Source organism: Quercus robur, chromosome 8, assembly GCF_932294415.1.
Source record: "Quercus robur chromosome 8, dhQueRobu3.1, whole genome shotgun sequence".
NCBI classification, from domain to species: domain Eukaryota; kingdom Viridiplantae; phylum Streptophyta; class Magnoliopsida; order Fagales; family Fagaceae; genus Quercus; species Quercus robur.
The window spans coordinates 54,097,423-54,118,127 of record NC_065541.1 but is presented as its reverse complement, the minus strand read 5'-3'; the positions used below and the strand labels follow the sequence as shown (position 1 = coordinate 54,118,127).

Here is a 20,705-nt window from a genome sequence, read left to right as displayed (position 1 = left end):
ACAACCGGGTTGCCTGAAAAATTTCTTCTCCAAGCCAAATCCACAACCTCACTACATCTTGTATCCTCAAGCCACATCTGCTCAAACCTCCATGGTCTTCGCTGCTTTATCTGAATTCCTTTTAGCCTAATAATCAAGGGCTTATGGTCAAAGGACCCACATTCCAAATGTATCACCTTTGTTGCCGAAAACATATCTAGCCAATCCGTTGTAGCAACTGCACGATCAATTCTTTCCCAAATAGTGGTACCCCCTCCTGTCCCCCTATACCATGTGTACTTCCCTCCCACAAAACCCAAATCTTTAAACTCACATTCATCAAGTACATCCCTAAAGGCTTCCATTTGGCTTCTTGGTCTGAACCTTCCTCCCAACTTTTCATCTATTCTCGTGATTTCAGTAAAATCTCCCGCACACAACCAAGGGAGAGTGTACTTACTTCTTAATCTTCTTAGCTTTGCCCAGGATTCATGTCAGTTTCTTGTGTCCGACTCTCCATAATTGAATAGTGTTATGAATCAATTTATTATTATTATTTTAATGTCATGTATCTTATTGTATCATATTATATATTATAAGGTATACAAATTAAGGATTAAGTTAGCTGAAGACTCTTTCTCAAAAAAAAAAAAAAAGTTAGCTAAAGACAGCCGCAAAATTGAATATACTAGAACATTCTTGTAAAAAAATTGTCATTTTAACACATCAAAAAGACTACTTTTTATTTTAACATATCATTTTACAATTTACTGTACATCACATATTTTATCTTTCAATTCTATACATTAAAATAATATATAGAAATATTAAAATAACATTAAAAAAAAACCAACCATTGCCACTCCCACCTAAGCCCACCCCACCACAACCAACCATTGTTACAAACCCACCACCACATCTCACCATTGTTACAAACCATCACCACCAACCAAAATCAACCAACCGATATTACAAACATTGCCACAAGCACCAAGAGAAAGAGAGATCGGCGAGGTGGAGAAAGGAGAGGTCGGCGGCTCTAGGCAAGGCAGCTCTAGGCAAGATCGGTGGTTCCAGGCGAGATTGGCGACTTCAAGCGAGATCGGCGGCTTCAGGCGAGACAACTCCAGGCGAAGCGGCTTCAGGCGAGATCGTCGGCATGGTAGCGGCTCGAGGTCGGCAGAGTAGATTGAGAATGAGAGAGGAAGAGGAAGAGACGAAGGCAAATAGGAGAGAGAGTTTCAGAGGTGTGAGAGGAGAGAGGAGAGAGGGAAGAGTTGATTAAAAAAAGAAAAAAAAAATTTCCCACATCTGTTTGGCCCACTACGAATGTGTGGATCGTTTAGCTAAGTTAGGACTGGTTCAATCTTTGGATTTTTCTGTTCATTCTTATCCTCCTGTAGAGTTGATCCCTCTGATTGAGGTTGATTCGTTGGGTTTTTGCTGTAACAGGCTTTGTCCTGGTTCTTTTTCTTCCAGTTAGTTTAATTTAATTTCCTTTAGACAAAAAAAAAAAAAAAAAAAAAATTGAGATTATACTATTCATCCATACCAAATATTTTTGCATTTAAAACACTTGATAAAAGTAGTTTTTTGATATTTGGTGTGCCAAATACCAAATATTTGGCATTTGACCCACTTAGAGCATCAGCAGTGGGGCTTCTAAATACCAAATGTTAGGAACATTTGGCATTCAAGCCCCAAAACTACTCAACAATGGGAAGGCTATATGCCATATGCCAATTCCAAATTTGGGATTTAGCTACAGTACCATCTCAAATGTAAGATGGTACTGTAGCTGAATGGTATAAAAAAAAATAATTTTTTAATACTCTCATTTCTCTCTCTTCTTTCATTTATCCCGGTAAATTTCTCTCTCCTCTCTCATTTTTTCAGTTTCTTTTCTCTCTCTTTCTTCCTGCTCTCTCTTCTTCAACGGAATGGGGGCAACGGCGTGAGGCTCGATATCATCTTCACCGACTGACTCGCTCTCTCCCTCGGCCCTAATGATGGCAGCGCGCCTCTCCTGCTCCGCCTTCGCCACCACAAACTTCGACCTCTCCGCCTCTTGCTGCGCCACCTGCTTCTGCTCCACGGCGCGCGAGAGATCCGCACCGTACGACAGGTGCGTGATCGCCATGTGATCGAGCATGATGTTGAAGTTCCTGGTGCGCTCGGTGAGCCAGGTCTCCATGAGCGCCGAGACCTGCGAGCGCTCGATGAGGAGCTGATCGACGTTGAACTGAGCCACGACGGCCTTCAAGACCTCGTTGCCGATCGAAGGGAGGACCTTCTCGTCGTACTTGAGACTTAAGGTTTGGACGATCTGAGGGAGGCGCGTGACCTCAGGGCGCGAGAGGACGTGGAGGGTTAGGTTGATTTTGATTTTGGATTTTGATTTTGGTTTTGATTTTGATTTGGCTGGATTTGGCTGTGCTGTGTTGCCATTGGTTTGATTTTTTTTTTTTTTGTGGGTTCATGGTGGTGGAGTTGGGGGTTGCCGTGGATTGGTTTGATTTTGATTTTGATTTTGTGGGTTGCCGTGCTTGCCGGAGTTTGTGGCTGGGGTTTCAAGCAACAGTTTGGGTATGTTCTAGTAGCAGGTGCTTGTGATTTGGGTCTTGAGTTTTGGGTTTTTGTTTTTATTTGGGACTTGGATCGTCTTCTCTGAGTTCTGGATTGGTTTTTTTTTTTTTTTTTTTTGTTGTTGCTGTGATCGGTGCTTAAAGGAATTGGTATGATTTTTTTTTTTTGGTGGGTTCATGGTGGTGGAGTTGGGGGTTGCCATGGTTTGGTTTGATTTTGATTTTGATTGTGGGTTGCCGTGGTTGCCGGAGTTTGTGGCCGGGGTTTCAAGCAACAGTTTGGGAATGTTCTAGTAGTAGCAGGTGGTTGTAATTTGGGTCTTGGGTTTTGGGTTTTTGTTTTTATTTGGGTTTAGGGATATATTATTTTATTATGTGAAAATATTATTTTAATGAGTAGAATAGGAAAATAAAAGTTGGGATGTTGGGTGTATTGTAAAATGGTATTGTATAATTGATAAAGTAGGTTTTTGGGATGGTAAAATAAGATGGGATTTAAGATCTGGATGTGGATGCTCTTAATGGGAATGCTCTTATACATGTCAACGCACAGTACTTGAAGATACGGTTTGTGGAGTGGCTGAAAGATCATGAGGGATGTGGCCCATGTGGGGTGTTCGTGTTCTCAAATATCATTTTAGGAATTGATCAGAAATTAGTACAGTGCTTTAGATCTATCCAGCTTTATGGATTAAGATGTGCAATACCTTCTCAACCATTCAAATCAAAATTAAAAAAATGTTATGTACTGAAATATGGAAGGAAGTAATAAAGGAAATAGAGAAATGGGGAAGCAGAGATATTGATTGTTATGTACGAAAATGTGGAAGGAAGTAAGGAAGGGAATAGAGAAAGATTCGGTTAATGAGGGCACACATTAAGCACAAATATGGGTCACTTCGAGGGGACCACCTCCAAGAAGAGTCAGACAAGGCAAAGAGAGTACTGAGTAATTCCAAGCTTACTTTTCTTATTCCAAAATTGGGCTTATATACAATTACAATCCATTACATTTCAGTAACTACCATTGTAACTATATGTAACTATCTCTAACAATTTCCTAACTAACTGTCACTAACAGCTCATTTTGATTGCACACGCCTCTGCACATGCCTCTATGTAGCACCACTGCATGCATGCCTCATCACCACAATAGGCACACCTCATCACACTGTAGGCACGTCACACACAGCTTTTAGGCACATGCACACACCAGTTGCCGAGCCAATTGTTAGCACATCACACACAGCTGTTAGGCACATGCACACACCAGCTGCCGAGCCAGCTGTTAGCACATCAGCTACACTACTAAGCCCACACACTAAGCCATCACCTCATTATCTTAACAAAGTTAACTTTTTTTTTTTTTTTGATATTACAAAGTGAACTTTTTGATATCATTGAATTAAAGAACTCAAAAAAGTTAAAAAAAAAAAAAATTTGAGTAAAAAAAAAGTTTATAATTTTGAAACGGATTCCAATCCCTTTCACATATGAGGTGGTAGAGGATTGAGATCTAGGCAATACCTCTCTACCTTCTACAAAACTTTTTTACATTTTCAATTTTTTACTTCTTTTTTATTCTTTATTTATTTTTATTCAATAGTAAGATTTAAGGTTTTTTTTTTTTTCAATTTTCAATCTTAGGCATTTTTTTCAACTCTCAATTTTAGCCATTGAATACTTAGAATATTGCACATGATCTTAATTCCAAACGAGCACATTACTCCTGTAATTTGATTGAGAAGAGATAAATTCAGTAAGTCTTGAGCCACATAGGAATCAATTATATTAGCATATTGAGCCAAAAAAAAAAAGGGTAAACATCAATAGGTTTATAATATAAAAAAATGTCAAATTTACACATTTTCATTCAAAAATCACCCATATCAAATAAGCTAAAATTATTTAGATATGGAAAAAAGAAAAGGATAAACATCAGAAGGTTTATAATTAAAAAAAATTGTCAAATTTACATATTTTTATCCAAAAATTACCCATATCAAATAAGCTAAAATTGTGTAAATATGCATTGTTGCTACTTGTAAATTTATACTAATATTATTCATTCTATATTTTTATTTTTAGTATTAAAAATGAAGAAAGTAGATGCTATATATTGTGATGAGATAACACTTGGTAAAATAATTATAATTATGACAGCGGCTTTTTATCCTCTTATGGAAGAAAAATTATGAAAAATGATAATGTCACAAAAAATATCACAACTTTTGTAATAATTTGCTATGGAGAGAGTTGTGAATGGTGGAGATATAAACCTATTGTATTATTTTGGGTCCGGTTAATCATCTATTTTATGAAACTTTATATGAAAAATTGAAAAAAACTGTCTAATAAGTTAGTTATTTTTTTTTTTTTTTCATAAAAAATTTCTTAAAATGGTATACTTTTACATGCCCTTAAGTTAGTAAAACTCTATTATTTATTGTCCACCACCGACAATTTCTACAAAAAATGATTGAAAAGAAATTCGGAAAAAAAAAAAAAAAAAAAAAGAAATAAAACGTCGTTGTAGAGCAATTATGTAGCTCAGAAAGATGCAAAATACACTCTGAGCTGTAAAACGTTGTCTGTTTCAATAATACAGATCAGGGATGGCCATGGGTAGGGTATGGATCGGGTATACCCATACCCTACCCGAAAAGTTTGCCCATGGATATCCAATTATCAATACCCATTAGTATCCATACCCGAATCTTACCCGAATATATTATCCATGAATATCCATATCCTACCCAAAACCCATTTAATTTTTTTTTTTAATCCAAAACATTTTAACGTAAAAACTAAAAACTAACCGATCCTTAAAAAAAGGAAAAACAAACCAATCTTAAAAAAGAAAAAACAAAGCTCTGAATATCTCTCTTTCTCTTTCTTTTAGATCCAAATATGGAATTTACAAATTCAGAGAACCACTCGACAGCGCAAACAACGTTCAACCACTCTCCGTGGAAGTCAACCGCGCGTCGCAAACAACGTTTTCGACTCTCTGTGGGGTCAACCACTCGACAGCGAAGGGATCGTTGTTCAAAATGACGGATCCGAATCTTGACCCAAACCAGGACCTGATGGTCGTGGAGGCGGACGAGAACGAGATTACCGATCGAGACGGGTCCAGGTCAGATCCGAAAAGATCGAGAAAAGACGATGAGTGTTGTGTGGAAATAGAAGTAGAAGAAGCCGATTCGGCACTCCGCAACAACAAGAACGACGAGTTGTCGATGGCGACCAAGATCAGCGATTTACAGACGTGGTGGATCAGTGCTGCTATGACTGACCAAGAGATGTGCTTGGATGGGTTGGGAAGATAAGAAAGTAGGTTAATAGCTCTGGTCTGGAGAGGCAGAGAGAGTGTGAGTGATGGTGAGAGAGGTTTTGGGTTTTTTTTTTTTTTTTTTTTTTTTTTTTTTTTTTACGGGTTGGGTTTGAATAATATCCATACCCTATCCGAACAATTCGGGTAATATCCATACCCTACCCGATTAAGCTCTACCCTATCCGAACAATTTGGGTAATATTCATACCCTACCCGATTAAGCTCTACCCATGAAGAATCGGATATTACCCGAAACATTTAGATCTTCCGGAAGTCCTGTACTTACGCTTGTGTGGCAAAGAACTTGTACTTTTTATTTCCTATTCTTCTTTTCATTCTTTCCTATCTCAAAGCTCTAAACCGCCAATGGCTCATGGAATTATTCATAGTCACCTCCCACGAGTCTTGGTTGTTCGTCCACCGGAATCTTTCTCTCTTTACCAATCACAATACTCACACAAGTTCCATTTCTTGAAAGCGTGGGAGACATCACTAACGCTAGACCAATTCTTGAGCACCCACGCGCGTAATGTGCAAGCCATGCTAAGCTGTGGCATTTCCCCTATCAAAGCTGACCTCCTCTGCCACCTTCCCTCACTGCGCCTTGTTGTCACCCCCAGTTCCGGCCTCAACCACATTGACTTGTCCGAGTGTCGCCGCCGGGGAGTTGCGGTGGCCTATGCCGGAAGCGTGGCTTCTTGCGACGTCGCCGATTTGGCTGTTGGATTGCTCATTGACGTGCTTAGGAAAATTTCAGTTGCTGATCGATATGTTAAGCAAGGGCTTGGGGCTAGCAAAACAAGTTATCCTATTCCTCTCGGTTCTAAGGTGTTCATTTGTCTCTATTTGATCTCTATATTTTAAGATGTCACAATTTTGATGCTCGTTTTATGATTTCTCCAGCTTTAGTGATATGGCAAAAATTGAACTCGAACTTGATTCGATGGCTTAAGACACCTATCTAATTCGTAGGGCTTTACAGTTTACATGTGCAAGGGTTTCTCTATTTGTATTAGTGATATATATATATACACACACGTGTGTATACATATGCAGAGTTTGTTTGATATTAGATATATAGTCATTTTGAAAACTTTTATAAATATATTATAGTTGTCTAGTTAGTTTGATATTAGATATGTACAAAAATATCAAAAAATAACTTTTTTTTCTCTTATAAAAAGCTATAACTTGGTAATGATATTTCTTAGCGTAAATTTTAGCTATTTTCATGCATATTTGGTATGAAATTATTAAAATTTTCATTTTCAAAAAAAAAAAAAAAAAAAAAAACCACAATGAAATCAATGAAGTTTTCAAAACAATAAATGATCCAAAATTTTATCAAATATAAGAACGAATTTTACAAAAAAGAAATAAAATAAACAAAAACATGATCAGGGGACTTTTTTTGGGGGGGGGGGGGGGGGGGGGCGAGGGAATTTTTTTCTTTTAGCCATTTATCTCTTAAGCCGAAAAAGTGCTAGGTCAAAGCAGGTTGAAGAACACAAAAACACTCTTGTAGGCTTTTCACTCCAACCCCCCCTATCTTGGAGAACTTCAGGGGTCTCAACGACCCTTTGAAAAATAGGAGAGGTCAAGAAGCTAATCTCAAAACACAAATTGTTCTTTAATTTATTAACTGTTCATATTTGAATACATGGAACTTGTAATTAATAAAGTAACTAAACATTTGTTAACTAACTCGAAAGTGGATTATCAAAAAAAAAAAAAAAAACTCGAAAGTGAGTGGAGTGACCAACGGGACTGTTTAAAGATAAGTGGTGGCATGTTGTTTGGTATAAAAGTCATAGGTTTTGAACTTTTGAAAATACCAATAAATTTTTGGTGTCAGTGAATTTTAAATCTTTTATTCAATTAATATGAGACTTTATCAAATTGAGTTAAATGTAATTCACACATTTCATACTTAAAATAGAACTATTGACAATAGAAATTTTATTTTTATAAAAAATAATAACACCCACTAAACTCACTTTCGATGCAGTTGAAGGGGCTAGTATTGCAATTAATCCAATAGAAGGACTATATTTTATTTCCTATTACGTCTGTAATACAAACAAATCATGAAAAGATCACATTGGAAACCTTCCTTTCTTATGATTTCGACCTATAACATGCCGGTGTTAGCTAGGGATGTTGGTGTGAGTCTCTATTTCAAATATTTTTATTATTATTATAATTTATTTTCTAGTTGTTTGGCAATAAAGAATAAAATAGTTGTTGTGCAATTATGAGTAAACTAGCCGTTGGGACTTTATGGTTTATTAGTAACCAATAACTGTAGACCATTATTGTTATGAATAACTTATATAATACCATTACAACACCCTTTCCTATAAGTCCTTTGTTTTACTTTATATTTTCCAAATATACAATTTCGATTCTATTCTCTTTCTCTCTCGTATATTTTTCTATAGTTTTATTTGTTTTAAGGAAAGACAATATTATTTATAAAAAAAAAAAGAAAAAAAAAAGAAAAAGAAAAGGAAAGGCAGTATTAGAAGGTTGTTCTTGAACCTCCGTGAGTGGAAATACGTCTATCATGAAGGTTGACGCTATAATCTAATTCTGGTGGATTGTTTGGCCAAGAGAACTAATCGCATTAAGTTTTACTTTGGGTGGTACAAATCAACTTTTAAAGATAACGCTTTCACAACATGATTCTATGGCATTGTGAGATCGTTCTAAACTTCTCTTTTTATTTTATGTTTTTTTTTTTTAAATTATTCGAGTTATTATTTGTTGTATAAACTTATTTATTCACTAAAAAATTTCCAACTAGGATGTGCATGGTATAATGTCAATCACCTTTCCGTTTACTGTTATCTATAGTCTAATGCAAGAATAAATGCTGATGATTACAGTTGAAAGGCAAGCGAATTGGGATTATTGGACTAGGAAGCATTGGCCAAGAAGTTGCTACAAGGCTTGAGGCTTTTGGCTGCAGTATCTCGTACAACTCAAGAAAGCAGAAACCGTCATTTTCATATCCTTTCTATTCCAGTGTTTTTGAACTTGCAACTAACAGCGATGCCCTTGTCATTTGCTGTGGTTTAAGTGATCAAACCCACCACCTAATTAACAAGGAGGTCTTATTGGCACTGGGAAAAGAGGGAGTCATCATCAATGTTGGGCGAGGAGCCATTATTGATGAGAAGGAAATGGTGCAGTGTTTGGTGCAAGGCGACATAGGAGGTGCTGGTTTGGATGTGTTTGAGAACGAGCCTAATGTTCCTAAAGAGCTCTTTGCCTTGGATAATGTTGTACTGTCGCCACATAGAGCTGCATTTACTCATGAGACTCTCGCAAGTATGCGTGAACTTGCGGTAGGGAATTTGGAAGCATTCTTCTTGAACAAACCCTTACTTTCTCAAGTCATGGATAATTAAATAATCGGTAATTATTCTCACATACAATGGCTATAGTGTCCACATTTTTATGATGTTCACATTTAAATTATAAAATAAGTGATATTTATGTAATGTACAATCCAGGGTGTATACACTTAAATAATTATGTTTCATTGTAGCCTATCTATAGTAGGCATTTTTTTAGATGTTTTTGTTGCTAGTTGGCTTTGTAAATATATTTATTTTGTTCGGCAAGTAGGAGTGAGATTTTAATTTTATTAAAGGGGGCTCGAAGGAGGCAGAAGCCTAAGGAGAACCGGGCCATTAACATCATAAAAAAACATAGGAAGGGAGAGATGAAATGGATGATTACTAAGAGGCCAAGTCATACAAAAAAAAAAAAAAAAAAAAAAAAAAAAAAAAAAAAAAGGCCTAGTAGTCACGGAGGCTTTGTTAACAAAATACAACGTTGTATTTTGATTGATTTTTTTCTTTTTGAGAATCTTGTTGTATTTTAATTGAATAATTTTATGAATTTAAGTTTTTATTTTTTTAGTATTTTTATTTTTGGGTTCTCTAAAGTAAAAGCTAAGTGAAATTTAATTATTACTGCTTATAATTCTTTTATCTATTAGTTTATGCCTTTACTCTTTACAATCTTTAATAATAATTCAATTTAACTTTAACAACTATTGGTTTTTATAATTGTATTAAAAAAATTATTGTGTTAGCATTTGCTTTTGTCTTCACTCGATCACTCTCCTATCCCACGCACCTTGTCTATTTATTTATAGAATCATCCGTTATCTAAATATTATTTAATTGTCTTTTAATGTTAACATCTACTACCCACTAACTGACTAGCCCATGCCCCCTCACTTAACAAATAAATAATTAAAAGCAAATTCAAATTCTGCTACACCACTCACAAATTTAATAATAAATTATAAATTAATTATAATTTTATCCATAAGAATAGATTGTCAAAGAGGGCCATATTCAAGCTCATTTTAGTTAGACTTAAAAAAAAAAAAAGTTTAGATGTTCAAAAGTTTATTTTAGCAAGACATCAAAACTTAAAATATATATATATATATATATTATATTAAAAAAAATGCCTACTCAAGGTTCATTTAAACACGGGACTAACACTGTTTGGTTTGAGAGGAAGATGAGAGAAAGAAAGAGAAATTAAATTTTTTTTTCCGCTGCTGATCTACCTAGTGATTTAGATGTTGTATTCCAATCAAATTTAGTTGAATAAAATTGACTTACTTCTTTCTAAAAAAAAAATTAAATAAAAAAAATCCGCTATTTGGATAGCTCAAAAAAAAAAAAAAAAAAAGCTAAATTTTTTTAAAACTTATTACGTAGGCCCACATTTTTCCTTTTCCTTTACCCTTTTTCTCTTCTCTTCCATTCCCAACCCTTAAACCAAACATACAGTAAAAGGTAGCCGCCCCACTAAGTCTTGACTCTTGAGTCATATAGGAATCGATCATATTGGCAAACTGAGGGCCCCCCCCCGCCTCCCCCCCGCCCCCCCCCCCAAGAAAAAAAACACTATTTTAGTTCTTATATTTTGAGGTCACAATTAATTTGGTCCCTACATTTTACAAATTTGATTCCTATTATTTTCAACTTACAATCAATTTGGTCCCTACCGTTAAATCACTAATGAAAAATACCTACGTGACAAACCGTTAACACAATTGACAAGTCTAATATTAAAAAATTAAATGAAATACTGACGTGTCTTAATTTCAACAGCCAACTCAACTTAGTTGGCAAATAAAACCCACATCAACGCTTAATTTTTTTTTTTCTTTTATCGTATGAATTCCTTTCCTTGGAAATTAGAATATGCCACATCCCATCTAAGCTTATCTTGTTTTTCCTTCATGCATTTTTCTTTTATCTTGATTTTCCTTCTTCTCATCTCTAAGCTTATCTCTCTCTCATTAATCTTTTGTTCTCTCTGATTCATGGCTGAAGAAGCCAAATCCCATATTCATACAAAACCCGAAATCTAGATCCACTAGGCCCAGCTTCTCCAAACCCAGATTCAACACAGATCGATCACGACTTCTCTGACATCTCCGATCAGTGGTCTCGATATGGGTTTTGAGCTCCACGCCATACGAAGGCAATTAGTTGGTGAACCATTCTGTGGTCGGGTTCGAAAAGCTAAAGGGATTGGGTATGTTTTTTGAGCTCAAAGTCTGCGTTGCTATCTTCTTCTTCGATGACCCCTCCACTTCCATGGCTATGTGGGTTTGCTTTTCAAATCTTTCTCATTATGTCTATGTCTTTGGGTCTCCATTACACTACAATGGCTTGACTTTAGGTTTGTTTGTGTTGAGTGATCAAAGTTGTAAAATGGGTATTTTTAACATGCACTTGCAAGCTGCCATAGTGGCATTTGAGCTCTGTAGTAGATTTGTGGTGCTGGACAATTTGGTTGTAGTAAATCTAGGTCTATGATTTTTGGACTAGATTAGTGTTCGGTTACAAAGAAATTGCAAGAAGGGAATTAAAAGGAAATTCTATTTGGTTAGCAATTGTAAAAGGAGAAATAAAATTGAGAAAATAAAAATAAAATTTTGATTGGTTAAAAAAATTGTAAGAATATTAAAGGCCGAAATTAAGAAAGGAAAGAAATTCGTACAATAAAAGAAAAGTATTTTTAAACGTTGACTTGGCTTTTGTTTGCCAACTAAGCGCTGGTTGGCTGTTGAAATTAAGGCACATCAGTATTTCATTTAATTTTTTAATATTAGACATGTCAATTGTGTTAACGGTTTGCCACTTAGGCATTTTCCGTTAGTGATTTAACGGTAGGGACCAAATTGATTGTAAGTTGAAAATAACATGGACCAAATTGACTGTTCTTAAAATGTAGGGATCAAATTAATTGTGACTACAAAATGTAGGAACTAAAATAATGTTTTCGCCTTTATTTATTTTAACAACACACACCCAACAAAAAAGACTCTATTTTGACAGTCATTTCATTAAAATAATATAAACAACTTATTAAAATAAATTAAAACTTCCTCCATAAATATTCAAAGCAACCAGTCACCGCAACCCTTCCACCACCACCATCACCGTGGCAGCACAACCCACAGCAAAAAAAAAAAAAAAAAAAAAAAAAACCCAAAACAAGTCCACAGTTACAACCACAACGACAACCACGTTATCAACAACCCACCACAACAAAACCCAAACTGCCAAGATCCACTGAGACAAAACCCAGCAACCCACTGACATTGAGAAACCTAGCAACCCACTGCCGCTGAAAAACACCACTAAGACAAAATCCACCATTAAAACTGGCACCACCGATACAAACACAACCAAAACCCACTAGCAACAAGCCACAAGTAGACCCACAATCAAGCCATTAGAGCACGGCCAAGCCAAACCCATGAATCTGAGCACGACGACACCTCACAAATCACAAAATAGGCAACCCAAACCCACAAATCCGATCTCCACGCCGATGCCACCTCAACGCCGATGTCCACAATCCAATTTCACATGGGCCGGGGTCGGAGCTGAGAGGAGAGAGTAGAGGAGAAGTGACAAAGGAGAAAGAAAAAGAAAAGAGAGAAAACAAACCTACGTGTGTGTGAAGTGCTTTGTGAGCATGTGGGAAACAAAAAAATAGTTTTTGTTATACCATCCAGCTACAGTGGGCTGCTATCTCTGTAGCAATCACTCAAAATTTTTTAGCTTTAGCTTTTTTACTATAGTGTATGTTTTTGGTGTTTTGGTTGCTAAAATGACTATTTATCAACCTTATTATGAGTGCTCTAAGATGACTGGCAAATTGCTTACTACACTGTTGGCTTTTTGACTAAGAGTTTACACCAAAGTAAAAAAAAACCTGTCATTACTCCATGGACCCAAACCTCACCAATCTGACTTTCCATTTATACTTTTCATTTACTCTTTCTTTACTTCCTCCTCTGAACATATCTTCATTTGCATCTGAAGAACCAAACACATGCCCTTTGTGAGTTATGAGAAAAATAGAGATAGAAATGGATTAGAGTTTTGAGGGATGAGAAATGAATATTGAGAACTGAAATCTGAGTTATCTCTAAACCAAACACCGTCTTATTATTTCTTTTTCTTTACTCCCTAACTCAAGGCTCTAAACCACCAATTAATGGCACATGGAATTATTTATAATCACCTGATTCACCTCGATCTCCCACAAGTCTTGGTTGTTCGTCCACCAGATTCTTTCTCTCTTTACCAATCCCAATACTCACACAAGTTCCATTTCTTGAAAACATGGAGTCACCACTCCCACTAGACCAATTCTTGAGCGCCCATGCACGTAACGTACAAACCATGCTAAGCTGTGGCCGTTTCCCTATCAACGTTGACCTCCTCTGCCTCCTTCCCTCACTGCGCCTTGTTGTCACCCCCACTGCCGGCCTCAACCACATTGACTTGTCCGAGTGTCGCAGCTGGGGAGTTGCGGTGGCCAATGTCGGAAGTGTGGCTTCTTGCGACGTCGCCGATTTGGCTGTTGGATTGTTCATTGACGTGCTTAGGAAAATTTCGGCTGCTGATCGATATGTTATGCAAGGACTTTGGGCTAGCAAAACAAGTTGTTCCTTAATTTGTTAACAGTTCATATTTGAATGCATGGTACTTGTAATTAATAAAGTAACTAAGCATTTGTTAACACTCAAAAGTGAATGAAGTGACCAAGACAGTTTAAAGGTAATGGTGGCATGCCGTTGGGTATAAAAGAACATTGAAACAATGAAATACCAATTGGTTTTTAGTATTAGTGGAAACCAAATCCTTTATTTAATAACAAGAGGTTTTACCAATAGTACTTAAATGAAATCTACTCATTTTATACTTAAACTAAAACTGCTGACAATAAAAATGTTATTTTTATTATAATAATAATAATAAAAACACCCTTTAAACACACATAATGCGGCTAGTATTACAAGTAATCCAATAGAAGGACTATATTTTATTTCCTATTACGTCTGTAATACAAACAAATCATGAAAAGATCACATTGGAAACCTTGCTTTGCGTTTCTTATGATTTTGGCTTGCAATGGGCCAGTGTTAGGGATGTGCATAGTATAATGTCAATCATCTTTCCGATTATTGATATATATCTGTACGTAGTCTAATGCAAGAATAAATGTTGATGATTACAGTTGAAAGGCAAACGAATTGGGATTGTTGGAGCATTGGCCAAGAAGTTGCTAAAAGGCTTGAGGCTTTTGGCTGCAGTATCTCGTACAACTCAAGGAAGCAGAAACAGTCATTTTCATACCCTTTCTATTCCAATGTTGTTGAACTCTCAGCTAACAGCGATGCCCTTGTCATTTGTGGTGGCTTAACTGCTTAAGTGATCAAACCCACCACCTGATTAACAAGGAGGTCTTATTGGCATTGGGAAAAGAGGGAGTCATCATCAACGTTGGACGAGGAGCTATTATTGATGAGAAGGAAATGGTGCAGTGTTTGGTGCAGGGCGACATTGGAGGTGCTGGTTTGGATGTATTTGAGAATGAGCCTAATGTTCCTAAAGAGCTCTTTGCCTTGGATAATGTCGTGTTGTCGCCACATAGAGATGCATTTACTCATGAGACCCTCACGAGTATGCGTGAAATTGCGGTAGGGAATTTGGAAGCATTCTTCTCCAACAAACTCTTACTTTCTCAGGTCATGGATGATTAAATAATCGGTAATTGTTCTCACACACAACGTCTGTATTATCCACATTTAAATTATGAAATGAGTGATATTTACATAATGTACATTAATATCATGTGTGAGAGAATCAATACACTTTAATTATTATGTTGCATTGCAGCTTGTGTAGTAGGAGAAGTTACACCCTACAACGGGTATATGTGAGACACAAGTAACATATACCCATTGCACTAACCAAACCAAGGTTAAAACTCAGCTCCACCTACCCACAACCGGAAACACAAAATCAAAGCCAAAATCAAAATTTCTCTCAAACACATCTGCCTCTTTCTTTCTCTCTCCCTAAGACTCTCTAGCTCTATTTCCCTAATATCTCTCTAGAGAAGAAATTCCCCCTCTTTCTGTATGAAATTGAAATTCAAAGAAGTGTTAAGCCGTGGCTACTACATCAGCGATAGCGACAGCAACAACAACAATAATGATAAAGATAAAGATAAAAATAGTGCAATGTCGTTCGTGGAGGTGAGAAGGTTGATGAGATTGGTGAACGTGGAAGCGTTGAAGAGAAAGCTTGGTATGGAAGGCAAAGAGGTTATCGGATACTCTAAGCTCATTCAAGTGTGCGAGAGCATGGGCGTCGCTAGATTGAACGAAGAGGCCGCCGCTTTCGCTCAGGTTCTTGATGAAGCCAGTGTCATTCTTCTCTTTCGCGACAAGGTCTACCTTCATCCCAATAAGGTCGAAATCTCTCTCAACCAGCATCTTTGCTGAGAAGCAAAGATAGGACCCAAAGCCCACAAGCTCCGATCAATTTTGGTATCGAATTTGTTGGTCATGGGAATTTTGGGTTTTGGTTTTAAGACTCATGCCCATTCAATCTTAACAGGGATGTGGTTGATGAGATGAAGGCATACAGATATTTTAAGTTTTTTTGAATTTGTAATGTGGGGAGGTTAATATCCTGAGTCCTAGTTTTTAACTCTAGATTGTGATTGTGAGGCTTTTAGTTGTTGGGTTTCATGGTTTTGCATTTGAATGTTGTTATTGATGCTGCAAAATTGATTTTGGGTTAACACGGTGAGAAGGTTTGGGTTGCTGAGTTTGTTTTAGTTTTAACCTTGGTTTTAGTTGCTAACTAGAGTTAAGGTAATGGGTTAGTGCTGATGTGGAGCTGAATTAGAAAAAAATGGCCACGTGACACTTTTCTATTGGCTGGCTAGAGGTCCTCCCGAAGGAACCAATAATTTCTCGTGTAGTAGGCTAGTAGTTTTGTTGTATTATTATTATTATTGTTATTTTGGGTAAGTAAAAGTGAGACTTTATTACAAAAGGAGGTAGAGGCCTAAGGGAAACTAGCCCATTAACATCTTCAAACATGGAGGGACAAGATGGTTGGGGTTTTTAAGGAAGTATACCGTGCATCAATGTATGTTTCTTCCCTCTTATACGGAAGTTGACTTTATATATATGGTCCAATGCATAGGGAATCCAACCCATGTGAGAAGGAGAAAATTTTCAATGCATGGTATCGTTTTTAAGTGACCAAGATACTAGGGAAAAAAAAAAAAAAAAGCGCCCAACAAACAACGTTAAGGTTATTTATTTTATTTTATTTGGATAAAGGGAAATTTCATTAAACTAGACCAAAATGGCTAAATTAGTGGCAATAAGACTACAAAAGCTCTCCCCATTTATCTTAATACACAAAAGAAGAAATCACATCAGATGGGAAGATACCAAAAGAGAATAACGTTAAGGTTATTCTCTTTTGATTGATTAATTTAATGAATAATGCTTTCTATTGTTTAGTATATTTTTTGGGTTCTGTAAAGTAAAAGCAAATTACCCTTTGAAATATAGATTAGGCAAGATCAAGATCAATCACACAGACTACAGAGGATCAAAATCCTACAAAAATACATACATATGGCACATAATGATGGTGATGAAGCATTTGTTACCGTGTGCACGGTAATGCCAATGATGTTGTGGCCTTTTACCTAGGAAATTGAAATATTTTGTACAAGGAGTACTTTTTTTTTTGTCTTACAAAACAAAATGACAAATATGGTCTCCAATTTTTTTGTATAAGCCCGGATCTGTCCTCCAATTTTTTGCTGTCAGCCGGATCTGTCCTCCAATTTTTTTAACAAGCCGGATCAAACCAAACAAAATGACCAATTGTCCTCAAATTTTTTTAACAAGACAAAAATGTTCTTTTTACCATTTCCCTCCATTTTCTATTTCATCTCCCACCAATACTTACTTTACCAATATTTACTTTTTCCTCTACTTCACTTTACCAAGATTATAGAAAAAACTAAAAGAAGATTTCAATGTTCAACAAAAACACAAGAAAGAAAGAAGAGTTCAATGAATGATCAAAGAATGTCTACAAAAATATAGTGTTCAAGAAATTATAAATAAGGTACATATATTTCTTTTGTTCTTAATTTATATTTCAAATATATTGAAATATGATGTTAATATTTATTTATCATTTTTGTTAAATTATTGTAGAATCAATGGATGAGAGTTTTTGTTGAGAAGAGTTCAATGAATGATCAAAGAATGTCTACAAGAATATAGTGTTCAAGAAATTATAAATAAGGCACATATATTTCTTTTGTTCTTAATTTATTTTTCAAATATATTGAAATATGATGTTAATATTTATTTATCATTTTTGTTAAATTATTGTAGAATCAATGGATGAGAATTTTGTTGCAAGTGAGATTCACCAATTAGTTCCAATGAGTTGTTTTGACTTAAATGAATTACCTCAAGAAGGTATACCATTTTATTTATTTTTTTATTTATATTTTATATTTCATTTATAGTTGAATATGATTTTAATTTTAATTTTTTATTATCCTTGTTACAACATAGAACAAATGAATGATATTGTAATTGTAAGTGAGATTTATCAAAGTGTTTCAAGGAATTGTATTGACTTAAATGAGCTTCCAAATGATGGAGAAAATAATGACATTTGTGGGGAGGAATTAGTGGTTTGGAATGAATACCCAATGGAAGAAATAGGAGTTATTGAAGAAAATGAAGATATTAACTCAATAGAAAATGAGTTTGAACCTTTTGTTGGTTAATGTTTTCTTAGTGAAGAAGAGGCTTTCATTTTCTATAAAAATTATGCAAATCGATATGGTTTTACAATTTGAAAAGGTCGTTTTGTCACAAAAAATGGAGAAAATGTAAGACGTGATTTCTTTTGTCATCGAGAAGGTAGACAACAATTAAAAAGAGTGGATTCATCTAAGGAGCAACGAAATAGGATATCTACAAGATGTGAATGCAAAGCTCATCTAAGAATCACATTGCGAAAGTCATTTGACATTTTTCCACGAGAATGGCATGTCACTAAGTTTGTTATAGATCACAATCTTGAATTGTTGTCCCCTTCGGAAGTAAGATTTCTTCCGGCCAATCGAGTTATCACTAAAGAAGATAAGATCGCATTCTCTTGTTGAAAAAGGGTGGACTTTCGGTTAGGCAAATAATACGTGTTATGGAGCTTGAGAAAGGTGTGAAGCATGGAGATCTTCCATTTTTTAAAAGAGATATCCATAACCTTTATGTGAAAATGAGAAGAATGCATGCAATGAATGATGCTATGGGTCTCTTACAATTGTGCAAAGTTGCTAAGGAAAAGAATTCTAAATTTCAATATGCATATACAACTGATGAAGAAAGTAGGTTGGAGCATATTTTTTGGGCGCCTACTCCATTTTTTGGGCGCCTACTCCTTGTTTTGATTGGTACCAAAAATATGGGGATGTAGTTGTTTTTTATACTACTTACAAAGTAAATGCATATGACATGCCTTTTGGTATTTTTGTTGGTATCAACAATCATGGAAAGACAATTATCTTTGGTTGTGCACTTTTTCGAAATGAAACAACTAGTGCATTTCAATGGTTAATGAAGGTACGTAAATTATTTAATTATCTTGTAAGCTTATGCAATTATTTTTCTATTTTATTTGATTAATTAGTAGTTTAATAGTATATATCCTACTATATTTTTTCATGTGCTAATAACTTTGTATTTGATTAATAGACTTTTGCAAATTTAATGAAGAAGTCACCTAAGACAATTTTAACAGACCAAGATCCATGGATTACAGAGGCAATATCAAAAGAATTGTCATCCACAAAACATGCTTTTTGTATAGGGCACATTACTGCTAAATTTAGTGGTTGGTTTACAGTAATTCTTCGTAGTCAATATTCAAATTGGTGCATGGATTTCTACAAGCTATATAAGTTAGACTCATGTGAAGAATTTGAGCATCAATGGTCTCAAGTAATGGCAAAATATGACATGCTTACTAACAAGCATGTAAGTGGTTTATTTTAAATCAAGCTTTTTTGGGTATCATATTACCTTCGTGACTATTTTTTTGGGGGAATGACAACAACCGGAAGATCCGAAAGTATAAATGCATTTATCAAATGGTTTGTTAGTTCCCACATATACTTGACGCAATTTATTGAACAAGTAAGTCATTATTTATCGTTGCTTCCTTTTATTGTAGAATTTGATTTATTTTTTATTTGTTAATATTTGTAGTCTTTATGTGTCTTTAAATTATTTACAATTTGTAATTTTAGGTTGACCTTGCCATTGAAGATATTGAGCAAACACAATCACATGATACAATGTTGGAGAAATATAGAGGTTCTTCTTTAAGAACATTGTCACCAATAGAAGAACAAGCACATAGTGTGTTGACACCCTATGCTTTCAAAATTTTTCAAGAGGAATTTGGAAGAGCCACACAATATTCGATGCTTCAAGAAAATGGTATTGAATTTGTGTTGCAATATTATGAAGAAAAAACTAGTCAAAAGCACTTGGTCTTATGGGATGGTGAGATGACTAGTTGTAGTTGCAAGAATTTTGAATTTTGGGGTATACTTTGTCGTCACACACTTAGTGTATTCATTCACAAAGATTGTTACAAAATTCCATCTTTGTATCTTCCACCACGTTGGTGTCACGAAACATCATTAGGTGGAAAAGAATTGATAGTGTTGAGTGATGAAAATTTAGTGGACAAGGAAAATATGGTTGATGTTAATGCTAATGATGCTATTGATGGAGATTGTTTTGTTCATTGTCCTCCGCTCTCAAAGACGAAAGGTCGCCCAAAGCAAAAAAGAATGAAAGGTGGAAAAGAATTGGGAAAGCAAAAGAGAACTTGTGGGTTTTGTAAGCATGTTGGCCATAACATCTCTACATGTCCGGAAAAGGAGAAGGAGAAGGAAAACTCAACTTCCTCAAATGGTGCAAAGAAAATGAAAAATTGTACTTCAATAGATATGGGATTGAACCCAATATTTTATTTGAAATGTTAGGTCTTTTGCTTAAAAAATCACCAATATGATGTTTGTCAACTTTTTATTTTTGTCGGTGTTATATTATCATTTTGACGATATTATGCCAATGAATATCATGCATTCTTGAAAAAATAGAAATTTTTTCCATAGAAATAATAGTGTTTCACTAAAATTGAAATCTAATGTCCCATATCATATCATGTATCATGACGCTTTTTCAATCCAAAGCAAACCGGTCTTCTTACCACATTTGAAACACAAAATAGTGAGATACTATTTTTAAACTTAAAATAATTTTAAAAATTACTATTTATGTTTTATTGTCTTAGGACACTAAATCTCTAACACCTCTAACCCACTATTGA

The 20,705-nt window shown here is 35.3% G+C and overlaps 1 protein-coding gene and 2 pseudogenes across 1 annotated transcript; all 3 read left to right on the top strand.

Moving 5' to 3' along the window:
- The first annotated feature begins 6,263 nt into the window (after positions 1-6,263).
- Positions 6,264-9,353, top strand: LOC126694040 (glyoxylate/hydroxypyruvate reductase HPR3-like). The gene is made up of 2 exons (XM_050390067.1): positions 6,264-6,729; positions 8,790-9,353. The coding sequence occupies exons 1-2, from the start codon at positions 6,268-6,270 to the stop codon at positions 9,312-9,314; spliced, it is 987 nt and encodes a 328-aa protein (XP_050246024.1). The 5' UTR covers positions 6,264-6,267; the 3' UTR covers positions 9,315-9,353.
- A 4,227-nt stretch (positions 9,354-13,580) lies between these two features.
- Positions 13,581-15,004, top strand: LOC126696488 (glyoxylate/hydroxypyruvate reductase HPR3-like; annotated as a pseudogene).
- A 2,870-nt stretch (positions 15,005-17,874) lies between these two features.
- LOC126696487 (protein FAR1-RELATED SEQUENCE 11-like) lies at positions 17,875-20,358 on the top strand (annotated as a pseudogene).
- Positions 20,359-20,705: the final 347 nt, after the last annotated feature.

What these genes read in the sequence shown, in the direction of transcription:
- LOC126694040 (XM_050390067.1), top strand. Translation starts at nt 6,268, where the DNA reads ATGGCTCATGGAATTATTCATAGTCACCTCCCACGAGTCTTGGTTGTT. An exon ending in CTATTCCTCTCGGTTCTAAG is followed by an intron (nt 6,730 to 8,789) that starts GTGTTCATTTGT and finishes TGATGATTACAG; the next exon opens with TTGAAAGGCAAGCGAATTGG.